This window comes from Vidua chalybeata, chromosome 24, assembly GCF_026979565.1.
Source record: "Vidua chalybeata isolate OUT-0048 chromosome 24, bVidCha1 merged haplotype, whole genome shotgun sequence".
NCBI classification, from domain to species: Eukaryota; Metazoa; Chordata; class Aves; order Passeriformes; family Viduidae; genus Vidua; species Vidua chalybeata.
This window is the reverse complement of record NC_071553.1, coordinates 5299545-5317283: the sequence shown is the minus strand read 5'-3', so window position 1 is coordinate 5317283 and position 17739 is coordinate 5299545. Positions and strand designations below refer to the sequence as shown.

The following is a 17739-nucleotide window of genomic DNA, read 5'->3' as shown; positions in this document are numbered from 1 at the left end:
CTGTCTCTGAGAGGTTGTGAATTCCAAAATAAGGACTCGACAAGAAAACCATTCCTTGCCGTGTCTTCACTGGAGTACCCACAGGGATTAAATTAGCAGGCAAGCTGTTGCAAAGGATGCTCCTTGAGGTAACGTGAGGTCAGAGCAGCCTCCAGCGCGCTCGCCTCGGACCAGACGGAGCAGTTCCAAGCTTCGTGGTGGTTCAGGCTTTCCGTAGCCATTTCCGTCAGCCTCAGCTGAGCAGGAGGTGTTCTCAGTCCTTGGCTTAGTCATGTGATGTGACTGGGGAGGCAGCGAAAGAAAATTGTGCTAAACTGATTTTTCATGAGTCTCAGAAGCGCTTTTTCTTTCTGTCTGCCCCAGTGCTTGTTATCTTTGGCAGCAGGAGCTGTTTTCTGTCTCTCTGATTGCCAGGTCATGCTGTCAGTCCCAGTGTCTGCAGTCTAAACATGGCTCTCCACAGATAAATTGTGTGTTCACAACCCTTCTTGCCACCCTTGCACAAGCCCGAGAAAAAGATTGGTGCAAGGAGAGAAATGAATCCGTTTAGGAAATAGTGCTGGCACTTCAGTTATAGCTCAAAATATGAGTTCCTCTTGAGACTCCTAACAGGCTTAGAAAGAAATGAATCCCTGAAAGGACATGTTACCAACACTTTGTATAAATAACAGGTATTTGATGTGGCGCGGTTCAGGAGCTTCATGGAGGGAGGCAGAAGTAGGGGCACACAACACAGCCCTGCCTTTGTCTGCCTCTGGCCCTGGGGAAAGGGAGGTGTGTATAGGTTAAGTTCTATTTTATTTTTTTTTTAAGCTGTTACACTGTAACTTTGACAATTTTTTTGTGTAACAAAGACATAGAGGTTACTCAAATAGGAATTGTTCTGCTGGTCCCTAAATGCACCAGATAAGCCTGCTCTGAAAACCAGGCTTCCTCAGTATCCACTGCTGCTGTGTCCTGTGTATCTTGGTTTCCTTTGACCATCCAACAATTGCACAACTGTTTTAACAAGCATGTTTCAACCAGTCTTACACAAACAGACAAAGCTTTTCCTGGTGTGCTGTCAGTAATTCCCTCTCCTGTCTAATCCCAGGGACAGAGGCGTGGCCCCCAGGGGTTTGCCTGAAGTATGTCGGTGGAGACCAGTTTGGCCACGTGAACATGGTGATGGTGAGGTCCCTGGAGCCGCAGGAGATGGCTGATGTCAGCGTGCAGATGTGCAGCCCCAGCACCGCCGGAATGTATCAGGGACAGTGGCGGATGTGCACTGCCACGGGACTCTACTACGGAGGTGAGCAGCCCCTTCCTTCCCAGCCCACAGCCCCACTGGGGACACGCGGGCACAAAATGGAGCAGAGGGCAGAGGTCTGCCAGCCCTGGGCTTACATACAGAACACAGAGTGGAGGAAAACATCAAAAGGGAGCTGCTTTGTTGTCTTGGTCAGTGTTTTCTAAGCACTGGAACAAATTACAGATTACATAAAACTCTGGAAAACAAAGGGATGTGCAGAGCGCTCGTGGAGACTCTTTCCCCGTTGGTCTTTGTTGAGATTCTTTCCCAGTTTTCCATTGCTTAACATTGTGAACTGCATATGAGCATAAAATAGTAGTGGAAACCTCATGTGAGAAGTTAATGCCCAGGGTTTAATGCAGTGATTTAGTCCATCCCCTGTGAGCTATTTCTCTGTTTAAAGAACACATTTGGCTATTTTGCCTGGTACTTCAGCCTGGGCCTCAAACATCTGCCTTCACTGCAGCTTTCCCTCCCTTTTCTGCCAGCTTTAGTTTACACTGAAAACATCTTTGTGTCTCTGTTGGCAGCTGGGAGTATCCCAAGTTTCAGGGTTTGAGTGAGAGGTGTTGGCACATGGAGGCAAAAATACCAGTGCCCAGAAGGAGGGGGCTGCTGGCAGCGCTGGCACTGCCACACAGCTCCTCACTGTCTGGAGGGGACATGGTGTGTCCCTGAGGGATGGACAGGGATATCTCCATGCAGGTGGGACAGCCTGCCCAGTTTGTGTTGTTGGTCCTGAATTCTCACAAAGCCGAGGCGTTTCCAGAGGGTTCCCAGCTCTGAACAATGGGAGATGTCCCTGCATTGCCAGAAGTTGTCACTTTGTCAGAACACCCTTTGGCCGCCAAGCTCTGAGTCCGAAGGACTCCTGCCCTGCAGCCCAGTTGGTGGCTTTGCTGGGGGCTGCCCCGAGGTCCGACCCGGCGATCCCGGGGCCCGGACGTTCGTCCCGTTTTGGGGCGGGGGCCCGGTGACGCCAGCCCCGGGTGGCACCTGGGCTGCAAGGCCGTGAGAGAGCGGCAGAGGGCGCTGCGGGGCCGCGCCAGAGCGGGGACGAGTTTGGGGCGTGGGGGGATCACTGGTGGGCGTGGGTGAGTACGGGGGTCAGTGGTACTTGTGTGTTCAGGGGGGTCAGTAGTGTCTGTATGCAGGGGTCAGTGGGGCGGTGTGTACAGTTTTCAGTGAGGGGAGTTGTGTACAGGGAGGATTAGTGGTGTGTACTGGGGGTCCTGGCCATAGTAGGGTGTGGAATTCCCTAAGCAAGTCATGTGCCCCTAAGGTAGAATCTCACTGTCCTCAGTTGGCTCCTAAAATTCAAACTGCTGATCCCAGACCTGTTAAACTGGGGGCACTGGAACCAGTACTGCTGAGGCTTTGTAAAGGTGTGCTTTAAGCAATTAGTCTTTTTCTTGCTAGTGTAAAGGATGGAATTCATTTGCTCCTTCTGACCCTTCTTCATAAACTCCCATCTAGTGACAACCCAAATGTGTATCTTTCCACAGATGTCATCTGGGTGATCCTCAGCGTGGAAGTTGGAGGACTTCTGGGTGTCACACAGCAGCTGTCATCCTTTGAAACAGAGTTCAACACGCAGCCGCATCGCAAGGTAGAAGGAAACTTTAACCCATTCGCCTCTCCACAGAAGAACAGGCAACCAGATGAAAACAACCTAAAAGACCCTGGGGGTTCCGAGCTAGGCACAATCAGCAAAAACACATGGGGGCCTGCTCCTGACCAAATCGAACAAGATCAGAATGGACTGTCACAAAACTCTGTAAATCTCTCCCCCAGCAGTCATTCGAACAACTTGTCGGTAGTGACGTACAGTAAGGTAGGTGCCCTGGGCGAGCAGGAGAACGGGTAGGGGAGGAGCCTGGCAGGTGTGTAATTGCTCTTCCTTCCAAACTGCAAAGCCCTTTCCTTCTGCTTCTGCCAGACCTGCTAAGGAAGGTTCTGAATTTGACTGTCTGACTCTGCCAAGTCCTCATGTTATATTAAAATATTTTTTGCCTCTGATAGACTCTACCAGATCCACCTTTTTGTTTTTGCTTCAAGTCCTTCTTAAAATTTATATAACCTTGTTTGGGTGCTGTAACCGCAAGTGGCTGGAGCCTGCTCCAGTTGCGTGTGCAAATAAGTCAAAATATCTCTCTAGATGTGTCCTGAGTTTGACATAATTTTGAACAGAGAACAAGTAACCACACCCTCAAACTTCAGATTAGCCAGATAACTTCTTTTTAGCTGGTGTGGGGAGACTACAGAGCACACCATTCAATTGCAGAAGCTGCCTGCAGGAACAGTCAATCAAAGGACCGTTCCTGTCTGTGTCCTTGTCTTGTTCATAATTGTAGGTGACTTTTAAATTACCTTTACTTTAAATCTCTCTCAAAAGCTTGCTTGGTGGATGCTATACGAGTCTGAGTGATATTTTGACTGTTTTTATTTGCTTGTGTGTGAAAAATTGCAGGATTATTTACAATTCAGAATCCACCTGTTAATGCAGCAGTATGTGTAGGTGTGTACTGTCGTATGTCAAACTAGTTTGATTTTTTAAATCCTTTAAAAATGCTTTACTGTACTTTGAGCAGGCTGTGTAGGACAATAACACTTGGTTGCTGAATGACTTAATAAAGCCCTAATGTTAGTTCACCTACAGCACTTTAGTTCCTCCCTGGATGAACTGCCTGTCCTGTGCCAGTGGATCTTGTTTTAGTGACCTTTACCCCAGGGCTGTGCATTTTCTGTGGCCTGACTGCCCCCCTTAGTGGTCCCAAACAGAGACACCATCTCTGGGCTGGCTCCTGCTGCCAGGCCCTGCTCATAACAGTGGAGTGGATGGCTTGGGAAGTGATGGCCTGTCAGTGAAACACCACCTGAAGTGGCAGTGCTGGAAGTTGCTGCTGTAGTGGCTGCGTGCTGGGGTCGTGGTGCTCCCCAAGGGGCCGGGCTGGGACTGGCTTCAGAGAACGTGGGTGTGAGGAACCAGAGCCCCTGGCAAGGAGCAGCTGTGCTGTGGGAGAGAAGCCAGCAGCAGAGTGAAGCACCACCTGAGAGGTGTCACAAGGTTGAAGTGAGCTGGTTTAGCTGGTAACCCAGAGCTCCATGCTCTGAGGAAACAGGGGCAGTTATAATCTAACCCCAAACATAGGGCAGGTGACCTTTCCTCCCCTTTTTCCTTGTTTTGGGTTGTTTTGTTTTGGGGTTGTTTGTTTCTTTTTGTATTTACAGAATATTCTTGGGTGGATTTGAGGTGGATTGTCTGAGATGAAAGCAGACATTTTGTTTGCTGGCTTCAGAAGGGACAACTTTATAGTCCTTTTTTTGGTTGGGGGTGAGGGATATGGAAAAGCTTCTTTATGTTTGGGTGGTTTTTCTCTCTACTGCAGTTCTTTTTGTTTGTGGCATACAAAGACAAATTATTTTATCCTTTGGAGGCTGTTCTGGTAGGTCTGGAGATCTGAGTCCTGTTCCAGCCTTGCCCATCCTGCCCAGGGCAGGACGTTTTCTACCACAGACCCAGTATTCATGTCGGTACAATACTGGTTCTGTAGTAAACAAGTTTGAGGGAGTTGGACATCCCAGACACCTGGTCTGGTTTGAAATGGTCAGGTGAACATTCTCCCCATTCCCTGACCAGGCCTCTGGGAAAAGAAGATGCAGTTTTGTTTGGTTTTTTCCCTTTGTGTGCATGGTGTACCCAGCGGGGATGCTGCTGGAGCAGAAAAGGGGTTATTAGAGGTGATGTCAGGAGTATTGAATTACCTGAGGAACAGATGGAGCTCCAATTCCTGTTGGGAAAAGCTCTACCTGGCCCATCTTCTCCACATCCCCAGGGGATCTGACCTGTACTCTGCTGCTGCAGACGAGAAGGAAAACTACTGCATTGGGAGTTGCTGCCTTGTGACTGAATACTGATGTGAAAGGCTTTATTTCAGGTTCTAGAGCAGACAGGAGAGCACTGTGGGTTGGTTAGGCAGTGGCACAGACTCCAAGAATTCCTGGATTTTATTTATCTTGAGCAGGATCTCTGATATTTTTCTCCTCTCATGTTCCTGGGCGAGGGAGGGAATCCCCAGTCATGTTTGACAGGCCGTTTGGTGAGCAAAGGAGATGGTTCAGGTTTAGTTAAAATGTTGAGAAGAGCCTGTGTCCTGTATTTAGAAGTAAAATAAGCCCTTAAATATTTCCCAGCTGACTGTGGAGGCTTCCTCTGCTGACAGACACTGGGGACACCCAGTCATGCAGTGCATGAGACCATGAAATCTTTGAGATAAAACGAGCAGTTTCTGGCATCTGCAGGTGTAAAACATCCTCGAAGCTGCCAGACCTTGTCGGAATTAGTTCTCCCCCTGGTGCACTGAGCAGGTGTGACTTGTCCTCTAGAGCTCCCCATTGGAGTCAGGGTTGTGGCAACACCGACGTGCCATCTGCTGCTGGGTTAGACAAGTACAGCAGCATTTCACACCTGGAAACATTCAAAATGCTTTTATACAGCAGCAGAGTGTGTGGTTTGGGTGTCCTAGGGAAAAACAAACAAAACCAGACACAGAATTCCCTGCAAGTGGGTAAGATGAAAGCTGTGGCATGGTTGGAACAAGCTGTGTGCCCTTTATTCCTGCTATGGCACCCACCTCCCTGGGGCCCCCTGCCCACCTTCCACACACACTGTGGGGAGGCTGCAGGCCAGGGCCTGCCAGGGCTTTGCTTGAAGCATGTTGTTGTTAAATCTGTTCCCAGTGGAGTTTTTGCATGTTCTTAGATGTAAAGATGTGCCTGAGTGCAGGATAGGATGCCCAGAAATCCCCATGCACAGATACTTTATTCTCTGGCAGTCGCTTTCTCTGGATTCCCCAGAGATCTGAGGTAGCTACAGCTTTCTCCTATTTACTCCTGTCTCATAGCAGCCCTGCACGGTCACTGCTGCTCTCTTGTGACTGGCTTTTCCATTAAAAGCCCAAGATCCAGTCTTACAGTGCCTGGCAATTAGAGTTTAATTGCTTAACTGAGGAAAGAAACGTACACGTTTCCATGTTTGAGAAGATCAGAAATGAATAGCCATATCCTGACACTTAGATTGTACTTAAAATATATAAAATTTTAAATCTGTATAAAATCCACAGATCTGTATCTAAACCTGCTGCCCAGATGAATTGAGGAATCACTTCTCTCTATGTCATGCAGAAAACTGCACCTGGAGGTTGTGATTCTGACAAGATTTGCCCGGACAGGACACTGAGCATCATCCCCACCAAAGCAAATGGTGCCTGGCTGTCCTGGTCATTGCTTGTGCTGCTCTTCAAAGCCCGGTGAAATAAAAACGTATTTGGAGTTCACAGCTTTAAAATCTGAGCTCCTTTTTTCCTGCTGTGTTTATGCTCCCCATCTCCCTCTGTTCTGTGTGGAGTTGAGCTACTTGGCATCTTTCTGTACATAAGGGGAAACCAATCCTTTGTCCTTGGAGCTTAAATGTTGTTGCTGCTTCTAAAGCCATGCTTGTCCCAAACCTGGGCCTCCAATTTGCAGATTTTTGGAGTACCTCTGTAAACTATAGACAGAAATACTTTTACTGGAAACTGGGCATAAAACTGTCTTCATGCATGAGGATGATGCCCCAAGAATGTTTGCATCCATGGAGGAGGAGAAGCTCCTCCCATCCTGGTGTCTGGGCTTCACACTGGGCTGGTCACCGTGTGGTTACATCCATTTAGACACTGTGGGAGAAGGTTGGACTTGGAGCTCTCACAGCACTGCAGCCTGGGCTGGGCTGGCATGAGCTGGTTTGCCTCTCTAGTGAGAGATTGGTGGTTTGGGTGCTGCATGTCAGCTCATCCATGAAATCCACCTCCTTCCTGACTGTGGGAAGTGCCAGATAATCTGGTTTTAGCCCAACTTTGCTCCATTGCAGCCCAGCAGAGTTGCCTGTTGTTTATCCTGGCCCAGCAGCACATTGGGGAGTTGTGCATGGGAGCTCAGTCAGGTACCTGAGCCCTGCCACCTCCTCACCCACGGGCACCTGAACCAGCCCTGCCAGCGCCTGCTCCCAGAAGGTCCTGAACTTCCTGGTGGTCTCCCAGCCACGCCATGTTTGCACAGCATGCATGGAATAAAACACAAGTGCTGGATGCTTTGTTCTCTGTTTGTGCTCAGTTTACATAAGCGAGGTGTGGGGTAGGAGCGGCCCGAGGGGATGGGGGCTGGCAGCGTGGGCTGGGGCCACTGTCAGTGTCCACGGGGAGACTCCTGTATTGCTGTGCATCCACCTCCTGTCCCTGGAAGTGTACCTGCATTGCTGGTGACTCAGTCACAGAGGTGAAATAAAGAGCTGTCTGAAAGCCTGTGTGTGATGGTTTATGAAAGATTCACTTAATCCTCGCTTTGTTCTCAGCACAGGTACCTCGGTTTACAGAGCTCAGTCTTCACATCTCACTTCCCTTCTAGAGGCACGAGTCAAATGATAATTTATGCCAGTAGTTGTCATGCAGAGTCTTTACTTGGAAAATCACAGTCCTGTGTTGTCACACACTGGTCTGTGTCAAGAGCCAGTGCTCCCACCAGCAAGCGAGCAGTTACTTCTGGGGAACATTCTAGAAGAACTGAAACTGAGTCTGCAAAGCTGCAGCTGAGCTTTTCATAAAGACAGTGATCCCACTTGGAGGCTAGACGGGAAGGCACCAAAAATACTGGGAATAATCCTTCCATTGAAACAACTCCGAAAAACTGCAATTGTCTGCAGAATTATTTTTGCATGTTTATGATGTAAAATGTTGCATAGAGGGAATAATTAGGCTTGAAAATGTCATACAAGGGTTTGGTATTTGCATTGCAGCAGTAATTGAAGTTTTCTGGTATCAAATCCTTACACTGTGCATGGTGACTAAATGTCATGGGACAGGGGAGGTGGAGTCACCTGCACAGGTCTGCATTAAAGCAGCTCTCACTCGCCTTAAAGATGCAAGTGGGGTTCAATTTCTCCAAGTTCTCATGTTCAGTAATGAATCTTGGGTAGGTGAAATGCAGTGAAGAGTGGCAATTCCAAAAGGAAAGATTTGGGGCTTTTCCATGGTGAAATTCCTTGCGTCAGGAGGAGCTGACCATGGTCGTGGCATTGCCAGGGGAGCTCATTCCAGGGTGTCAGATGTTCAGTGCAGGGTGGCAGGTGGTGCAGAGCTGTACATGCTGAGGAATCTCTTGTGCTGAGCAAAATTCTGGGTTTAACTGACACAGTTTGCATAATTGTGTAGCTTTAAATGTGGTGCTCCAGAAGCCACTGTGTGGAGATCCAGAGGGCTTCCCTGCAAACCAGCTCGTGGTGACTTCACAGGGTCTGTGCATCCAAAAGCACAAATGAGCTGCTCTGATGTCAGACTGAGGGTGACTGGCAGTTCTTATACCACAGGGGGATGCTTGTGGAACCCCCAAATTAAAGCAAGCAAGTTTGTTTTGCCTCTGGCATCTCCTGTGAGGTGACACAGGGTAAGGGACTCCCAGGGTGGTCCCAGCAGAGGGGCAGGGTGTGGTTAAACCCCTCCTGAGCTCGCCAGGCAGTGCCTCAAACAAAGCCTTGTGCAGGTAGCTCAAAGATGAAGCAAATTCTGGCAAATGTGTCAGTACAAGTAATCGGCAGCAAATCCTGTTTTCCTTCTGCAGAGTGCTAAGTACAATAGCTTAATCCCTGTGAGGTGAGACTGCTTGGGATCCTTTTATACGTTGCTTTTCCTCTGGGTCCTTTTCTTGTGCACCTGCTCACACCATCTTAATGTTTCTGTCGTGCTCCTCCCCTTCCCCCTGTTTCAGTGAGTGTATTTTTGGAAATGTTGGATTTCTCCGTTTCTGGATTTTAATGGGAGCATCTCCTTCCTCAGGTGAACTATCATGCTGGAACCTGCTGGCTATTCTCTTTTGAAAAGCTTTACAAACTGGCACTGCAGCATATTCCTGGGGTAGAAGCGTGTTTGTTTTTCCATCACTTGCGTGTATTTCTGTCTGCAAACAGCAATTTCCACATTGCTAGTCTTTCATACTTCCCACGCAGTTCAGGAGATGTCCTGGTTAATTGTCTGCTGATCCTCCTCTTGGTTGGATTCTGAGAGCTGCTGAGAGCTTCTTCATTTTGCCATTTGCTTGTATTTACCACCTGATTATATCCCCAAGAATGAACTTTTTCTCTCCAGCTGTAGCAAGATTACAGACTGTTCATGGCACTTCCTTCCTAGTCAGATGTGCAGCAAAGCTCTGCAGCCTGGGGTTTGCCAGTGACGTTGATTCTTTACACGATCTGTGTTCCTACTCATGGCTCCAGGGCCCTGGCTCTTGCAGTGAGGGGGTTTTGAAGTTGTAGAACACGAAGAAAATGGTATTTCCTAGGAAATTTGCCCTGTTAAAGGCAGAGTGGTGAAAACTAAAGTCAGAACTTCCTGTTCAGCCAGAACAAAAATGGTTTGGGCTCTCACTTACCCAGAGTGTGCTAGGAAGAGCTGGACTGTGTTTAGTTTAGAAGCATTTGCATAATGGTCTTCCAACTCTGCCATGAGATACAAGTTTTTCTCCCTCATCTCCCTCCTGACCTCAGTGTGTGTCTGGGTTTGTGTGGGGGTTGTACCTTCTTCACTGACAAACTTCATCTCCTGTGAGCTGTGGCATCCCTTGCTGGTTGTTGGTCTTTCTTCTGCTTCCTGATGAAACCCCGGATAACTGATCTGGACAATAGAAATTACAAAAGGAGTTCCTGTTAATTTGAGACCTGTGACTACATCTGACATTTAGGTGACTCACTTCAGGATGTAAAGGAGGGAAATGGATTCTCTAGGAAGCATTTTGGGGGTTTTGGTAAATGCTCTGGTTGATTTCACTGGAGGCAAATGTGCATTGTCACCTTGAGAAGGCACACATGGCACTTGTGGGAATGTGGAATTTTTTTCTTGGGTTTCTTTCTGGCATAGCCTCTCACCCAGTTACAGCCCCACAAACTCACATGGGACAGACTGGGGAGCTGTAGGGGCTGGGCCTGCAGGTGTTGTAGCATCTATAGGGAATTCTGATGTAGAAAACACAAGTTATTTTATGGCCTTGGCCTAAAAAACATCTGACAGAGGTAAGTGGTGGCATCTGCCCTCTCTGGGGAAGCCAACCCTGGAACGTTCAGAGTGTCCTTGGAGCCACGGTGGGGTTGGTGGGAAGCCCTGGGCTGGGCTGGGCACTCTTTGGAGCTGAGCACTGAGCGTTTTGTTTCTTGCCTGTTGAAAATTGATTATGTCTCCAACTTTCTTTCAGGGTTTCCACGGTCCTTATCACTTCGGACAGTCTTAAAACACAAAAACACAAAACGGGTATCGACAAGAGGAGAATTTAAGAAAAAGGTGACTTTTGGGGGAAGGGAGGGGGATTCATGTGGCAGACAGACACAGCGTGGACCCCCCTTCTCTGCCTCCGTGTTCTGGAAAAGAAGAAAACAAAAGCCCAGTAACTTAAGACTAGCTGTTTCCAGAGGAAAATCCAAACCCTGAGTATGCATGTGTGACTGCTGGATTTCAGAGTGGTGTAAATGCTATGAGGAAGAAGAGACACCAACACTATGGGTTTTTAGAAATCATCTTCACACGTAATTAGGTAGCTTAAAAAGAAGTTTAAAAATGAAAATTTAAAAGCCATCTTTAAAGAAGAATATTTTGCCTACAGAGCGGTTGTAGTTTGAGCAAATGTTTAATTTCTGTTTGTTTCTTGTTCTATTTTTTTGGGTTTTTTTTTTTCCTAAGGGACAGCGTGCATTTTCCCAGAATGTCCTGGTTTGCTGCCGAACGGGACTGGCTCAGCACCCGCTGGGGTTTGTGCAGGGACTGCTTCTGTCAGGCTTTTTTAATGCCAGGTTGGGTTTGCACCCAGCACTGCATTTTTAACAGCATCTGCTGGTTTTAGTTACCGACTTTTTAACCTTTTACTTCCTCTTTTCCTTTTGGTTTGGGTGTTGTTTTTAAGTTGTCCTGCGTGTCGTTGGGAGCCACGTTATGGACAGGTCTCAGTATCAGAGTTGGAGAGGGAGACACTGGGACTTCTGGGATAACATGGAGGGCTCATCTCCCTTCCCTCTTGTACATGAAGTACACAGATACACACCCATGTTGATAAGAAACTGATTTATTCAAGTTCCTGAGCTGTCCTGTGTGGTTAGCAGTTTAAAATCTCTTTTTGTTCACTCTCGTGTGTAGTAGCTGTGCCTGGAGCTGTGTGCCAAGAGGAATCTCTGTAGCTGTAATTCACCTGCTGGTAGTTGCAAAGCTTCACAGACATCCTGTCCTTTTCTTTTGGAGTCTCCCCTCTCTCTTTCAGAGCATAAGTTTGCATTTGTTTCTCCTGTGCTGAGGTGTAGCTTAGAGGCTGATCCATGTGTTCTGGAGCACAGAGCAGGAGTTGACACCACCAGCTGGGTCCCACTGTCACCTCCTCTTCTTCTGCCTTTGTCATCTGGGCTCGGGGCTGCATTGAGGCTCCGAGTGGGCTCACGTTAGGGGAGGGATTGCAAAAGATTTGGGCTGCTCTGCTGTTCCTCCAGCATGTTTTCCTCCCGTTCTGGACTTTGTAGTGCAGTGTGAGGGGATGCAGCTCGGTCTCAGGCACTGTGGTGAATTTATTCTGGAGTGCTGACCCCACAAACAGAGGAGTAAGCCCTGCAGCACTGTCCTGCCCAAATGAACCAGGCTGGAACAGCCATCTGCCAAAGATACAGGAATATGCAAAGCTCCCTTTCTTCCAATCTTTCCAGTGAAGGCTTTTCCCCGTGTCAGAGCTGCACACTGCATGGCTTTGCCCTCGCTGCTCTTGGCTGCTTTTGTTTTTGTGGCTGGTTTTGAATGGGGGAATCTTTCATTGCAGCTACCAAGGACTGGTACCTGGGTGCATATGGATGGACCTCGTGGGGCCAGTGGGAGTTCCTTGTGTCCAGCAGAGGAAGGATTGGGCGATGGATTTTGTTCATATTTCAGAGGTTCAGTTGTTACAGATTACCATTAGCTGAAATCTCCCTTCAGAAATCTGTTAGCTGGGAGGAACAAGTATAAGATCAGAAACTGCCTGTATAGAAGTGGCACCACAGGATTTGAACTGACACTTGCAGTCTGGTGGGCACCTGGCTGTGCCCTGGATCTGGGCCGGTGTTGGGATTGGAGTGAACCTGCTGAAGGTGCTGCTTCTTGGAAGGTTTAGTTCTTGTGCTGTAACAACAGTTTGCCTTGGATTAGTTCTGAGTATTAGATCTGAGCATTGATCTGGGGGGTGATCTGCAGCCCCAGAGTGTGGTGTGGGCATGTGGAATCTTTGCTCACTCCCTCCTTTCCTCACAGGTGGCCCACAGGCCCCTCTGAGGAAATGAACATCGCACCTGCAGCGCCGCTGCTCCCCTTCTGAGGGCACTGAACCCCTGGAGACAGCTCTTGGTTCGAGTGACGAGGTGATTCCTTATCTTTATTAGCTCCTTGTGTCAGCTGCATAGTGGAAGGGAGGGGAAATCAAGGTCTGAGCCTGAGAGTTAGAGCTGGTGCTCTGACCTTTGCCTGGTGTCAGCAGAGGCACCTGGGAGAGCCTTGCACTTGGATCCCCCCACGCTGGCTTTCTGCTCCCAGGCACGTGTGCTCCTCCCGTGTCCCCTGGCTGCCACACTCGTGTTCCTGTGCTCCTCCTAAGGCTGAATTTATTTCCCTTGTCTTGAAAAACCAAAACCTGCATGCGCCCCGAGTAGCCCTGTGCTTTCCCACTCCGAAGGCACACGCGTTTGCAGTCCGTGGTGTCCTGGTCACAAGGGTCACACGTTGCAGGGTGTGAGGAAAGGCAGGGCTCTGAGATCTGCAGCTCTTGCTGCTCACATCCTGCTCTGCCCAGGCACTGAGGGATCCACGGAGCACTGGCTCTTTGGGGCCAGGGTTGTGGCCCCTGCTGTGGCACTGGAAGGATGTTTCAAACGGGTTGCTCTATCTCTGTGTTTTTCCTCAAGTAAAAGCTGTTTCACTGAGGCCAAAGGTGGTTTTATCTCCTGATTTCTTGGAGTTTCGTGTTGCAGCTGGCCCTCAGATTGCTCGTGCTTCAGCTGTCCAACTTTGAATGGGGAGATTGAGATGAATTTGATAAAGTTCTGCCCAGGTGACCTCGTGACACTGCAGTTTGTATCAGCTCCCCTAAGGGAAAGGGTAATGTAGAACATCTCTGATGGCCTCTAAGTGGGTCCCTGTGGTAAGCAAGAGCCACTTGGACCCTGTCACTAACACAGCCCAAGCAGTGTCACCTCCCAGCCTTGGCAAACTGGAGCAGGATGTCCCTGGGACTGGCCCCGAAGTGGCAGTGCCATGGGAGGGGGTGAGAGAGTGGGAATCTTCTGCCCACACCTCAGGAGTGCTGGATTCGAACCCCGCCAAGGTTTGGGAGCTGGGGCAGAGCCGTGCAGTCGGAGAGCAGTGGTGTGGGTGGAAATGCACGCTGTCCCACGTCTGGGTTTCTGTTGTGTTTAATTTTTTCCGTGTGTGAGTGCGTGGGTGGTTCCCAGCCTGTCTGTGCTCGCCGGGGCAGTGCATGTGTAGCACGGGATGGTGTGTTGCCTCTCTGAGTCTGGGAGAAGTCCTATGATAGCACAGTGGGGGTGAAAAGAAAGGAAGCTTTTTCCTTAATGTATAAATGAATATTTGTATGATTAAATTAACAGAGAAAAAAAAAAAAAAGCTCTGTAGCTGTTGAGAGTTTTATTGAAGCTGCAAAACTTCTGAATCTGTCACTTTGTAGTTAAATGTACCTGGTTTGCTCCATTCCTGGAGTGTTTCCAGACACTCAGGCACAACACCCTTAAACCCAGCTCCAGCCCTAATTTAGTCCAAATTGCTGTGAAACCAGACCCAATTCAGTGCATACTGACGTTGTCAAACCACCTGTGGAACCCCTGGGTGGGGATGAGGGTGGGGAGACACTCTGGGGGTGCTTGTGAGGCAGGGGGAGGGAGGGGACTCCAGATTCCCTTGTGTCAAGGTCAGGCCACTTCTCCAGGACAGCTCCTGAGGAGGAGTGGGGTGGTCTGAGGGATCTCCATACGAGGGGCACCGGCACACAGCGATGCCACAGCTGCGTCCCCGGGTGCTCCTGGTGTGGCTGATCCACATCCCAGCCCTTCCCTCGGAGCCTGGTGCAGGATGGGGTGATGCTTCTCACTTCAAACAGCCCAGTCCTGAGGGACCAGACCTTCCAGCTCCTGAGTGGCTCGGGAAGGCACGAGTGGGAGCTTGCAGGGAGGAAGATTGGTTTGGGTTTTATTTTCTCACAATCCCTAAGAAAATAGCTGGCTCTGTGTATCGGGATGGGGGCACAGGAAGGTCTCACTTTTCTCACCTGCCCAGTTGTCCAAGGTGGATCTGAGTTCCCAGGTGAGGCCTTGCTGCTCAGGACACCCAGCCCAAGCATTATTTGGATAAACTGCACCACGGAGCAGCTCAGCTGAGGCCGTTCCTTTGCTTACCTGGGAGTTTGTTACTAATCCCCACGAGAAACCTCACTGTGTGTGTGCTGGCTTTGCTTTTATCATTTGAATAAATGCCTGGAGCTTTCATGTGCCGGTTAAGCTTGACTGAAAGCCTGACTGGGAGCAGACATCCTGCTACCTGTGCCTGGGGGTGTTTGTTTTGTGCCCCAAGTGGAACGCGCCCCTCGAGCTCGGGGTGCTCATGGGTGTCCCAAGGCTGCTGTGTTTGGGCAGGGGAGCATTGCCCGCCCTGCTCACTGCCCAGCTTTGCATTTACTCCTTATTTGCTCGAAAGAATCTGTTTGTCTTTAGGGTTGCAACCTGTCAGAGGTTGCCAGCACAGGATAATCCCATCACACCTTTAATGGTATCTCCTGAGCAGGCAAATACCCGGCGGGATTGCCGTGGTGGAGGTCATCCCGCGATCCCGGGAGCGGAGCTGGGCGGGCAGGAGGCCAAGGCAAAAGGCAGCCACAGGCACATGGGAGCTCCTTGGGTGCTGCTTTTGCTGCTTGTTTATTTTTTTTTAGGGGAACCAGATCGTCGTCCATTAAAAGTTGCAAAATTAATTCTGGTTTTATGCAGTTTTTTTTGGTTCCCAAAGCAATGGCAGTGGGAGGGAGGGTGTTCCCAGATTTTTGTGATGGATTACAGGGATGAGGATGTGCTCAGCACCCAGGACTGCTCGGGCCCATGCCCTGTGCCTTGTTGGGTACTCATACCCCTCAGGCTGGAGGGAAGAGCAAGATCTGCTCCAAAACCTCCCCAACACCACCACACGTCCTCATATCTGCAGGCGTGACCTCAAGGGCTCCAATGGGCACCTGCAGCACCAGGAGCAGCACCTGGAACGGTGACAGAGAGGGTTTTTGTGATTTTTGTTTATTTTTCCTCCTCTACCTGCTACATTCTGCAGCAGCAGCAGCTCGTGGTGTGCAGTGCTCTGCTCGTGCATCTCTGCAGATCCCTTGGGAGGCACAGGGGAATGTTAATGGGCCAAGGGGGAAATGAGGCCAGGCCAGTGGTGGGATGCTGCCAGGGGTCCATGGGGGAGGAGCAGGATCACTGGGATCTTTCTGGAAACTCTCCACAACCTGCTCTCTCCGCCTGTGTGTTCGTTGGAAAATTCCTAGTTACACAGGAATTAATTAAGGAAATCTAATCTCAAACATTTCCTACCCCATTGATAAAACAGCCAAGTAGTAAAAGCTCTCAGCAGGGCCCAGCAGGGAGGCAGATGGCACGCGTGGGCACGGACCAGCCCTGTTTGCCCCATGCAAGGCTGTGGGCTCGGCTCTGCAGAGCAGCTGCAGCTGGGCTGGCTCCAGAGCTGCCTCTTCGCTCATTGTATTCCCATATTTTGGTTATCTCTTCCCTGCAGGAGCGACGCCTTCACAGAAACTTAAAGCAGGGGGAGAAATGTTTGTTTTTCACCACTTGACACTGAGGGTGAGGGGTGCAGAGTCCTGTGAGGTGGGTCAGCCGTGCTCTGGGGTGGGGATACCATGGGAATTACAGCTCCGTGTGCTGCCAGGGGACGGTGTTGGGAACAGGGGCTGGGCTGGGGGTGACCTGGACCCGGGGGCTCCCAGCCGAGGTGTTCAAACAGGGTTTGCTGGCCACAGGCCCAGCCTGGGGCAGGTGCCAGCAGAGGGAGCTGAGGTTGTTCCTCGTCCACAAAACCCTTTGGAGCTGCTGGATGTGGCTTTTCCAGGCTTCGAGTCCTGCTGGTGACAGTGGCTGGGCGGGAAAGAGCCATGTCCCCCTCCCAGAGCTGCTGCTGTCTTGGCCGGGCTTGGCTGGGCAGTGGGGTGGCACATGTCACTCGGCCTGTCACCAGCACTGTGGGACTGGGGCAGTGCTGCAGAGCCAGGCAGGAGCTGCTGGGCAGGGACAGCATGGGCACACCCCTCTGGGTTGGGAATGAGGAAGGGTCTGCACACCTGGAGGCCCCAGGTGTCCCATTTTGAAGGGTGACATGTGCTGGGGACAAAAGGGGGTCTGGCTGCTCTGCTGTGGCCCCAGGGTGGTGCACAGCCCTGTGGGAGGGAGAGAGGGACCCCCAAACCTTGGAGCTGGGGTAAGACCCTTTTTCCAGGCCCTTTTCTAGGAAAGCCATCCCACAGGACGGAGCTTTCAGCCTCTCCTGGGTCTCTCTGCACCTCTGGTGTGCAGCAGCTGGGCTCAGCAGATCCGTGCAGCATCGGCATCCAGGGGGAAGCACTGCAAGAGCTCACACTCCTTATCTAATCAGCAGCATTTTCCCTCCTCGCTGTTTGCTGTGGCCGTGTTTCCTCAATTCATTGACAGCTGCAGGCTGGGCTGTGACGCCAGCCTGTGGCACTGCAGCCCCAGCCCCCGGGTGGCATTGGGGGGACCCTGGGAAGAGCCCCTCGAACCCCTGTGAGCCCAGCAGGGCCATGAACCCTCTGGTAGGTGACAGTGAGAGGCACCTGAGGACTGACACTGCTGCACTGGGCAGCAGAGAGGGTCCCTGTCCCCAGCGAGGCCTCAGGGACATCCTGGCTGTGCTTGAGGGACACTTAAACCCGTCCTGTCCTGCCTCCACTGCAGCAGTCACTGTGCTGCCCTGACTGGGGCTGCTCATGGCCAGAGCTGGATTCTGCACCCAGGGGGTTGGGCAATCATGGCCACTGTGCCCTTGGGGGTGTCCCCCCTGAGCCCCCCGAGCCTGGCAGCAGCCCCAAAGTCCCTGTGTCTGCTCCGCAGTGGGATGGGGAGAGGAGAAATTCCCAAACTACAGCTTTGGTTTGTCCATCTTGGGAAGGAGGGGTGAGTGGGGGCTCGCTGCCCTGCAGGTGCCTCCCCAAGCAGGGAACTCTCCTTAGGATGAGCCTGGCTGCTCTGCCTTGCCCATGGGGAGCAGGCTGGGAGGAAGCAGCTGAGGGTGCCTGAGAAGCAGGTTTGTCAGAATTTTAAAGGGATCTAAATCAATAGT

At 50.6% G+C, this 17739-nt stretch overlaps 1 protein-coding gene across 3 annotated transcripts in view; it reads left to right on the top strand.

The window, feature by feature from the left end:
- Positions 1 to 14174, top strand: part of ILRUN (inflammation and lipid regulator with UBA-like and NBR1-like domains) — a 28271-nt gene extending 14097 nt beyond the window's left edge. The window contains exons 3-5 of one of the 3 annotated variants that reach the window (XM_053963768.1): positions 1094 to 1291; positions 2797 to 3125; positions 10565 to 14174. In XM_053963768.1, coding sequence (XP_053819743.1) covers positions 1094 to 1291; positions 2797 to 3125; positions 10565 to 10600 — 563 coding nt within the window. In that variant the 3' untranslated portion in view covers positions 10601 to 14174. Of the gene's footprint in view, positions 1 to 1093; positions 1292 to 2796; positions 3126 to 6475; positions 6628 to 10564 lie in introns of those variants that run through there. The other 2 variants (XM_053963769.1, XM_053963767.1) reach the window with 2 other exon arrangements.
- The last annotated feature ends 3565 nt before the right edge of the window (positions 14175 to 17739 follow it).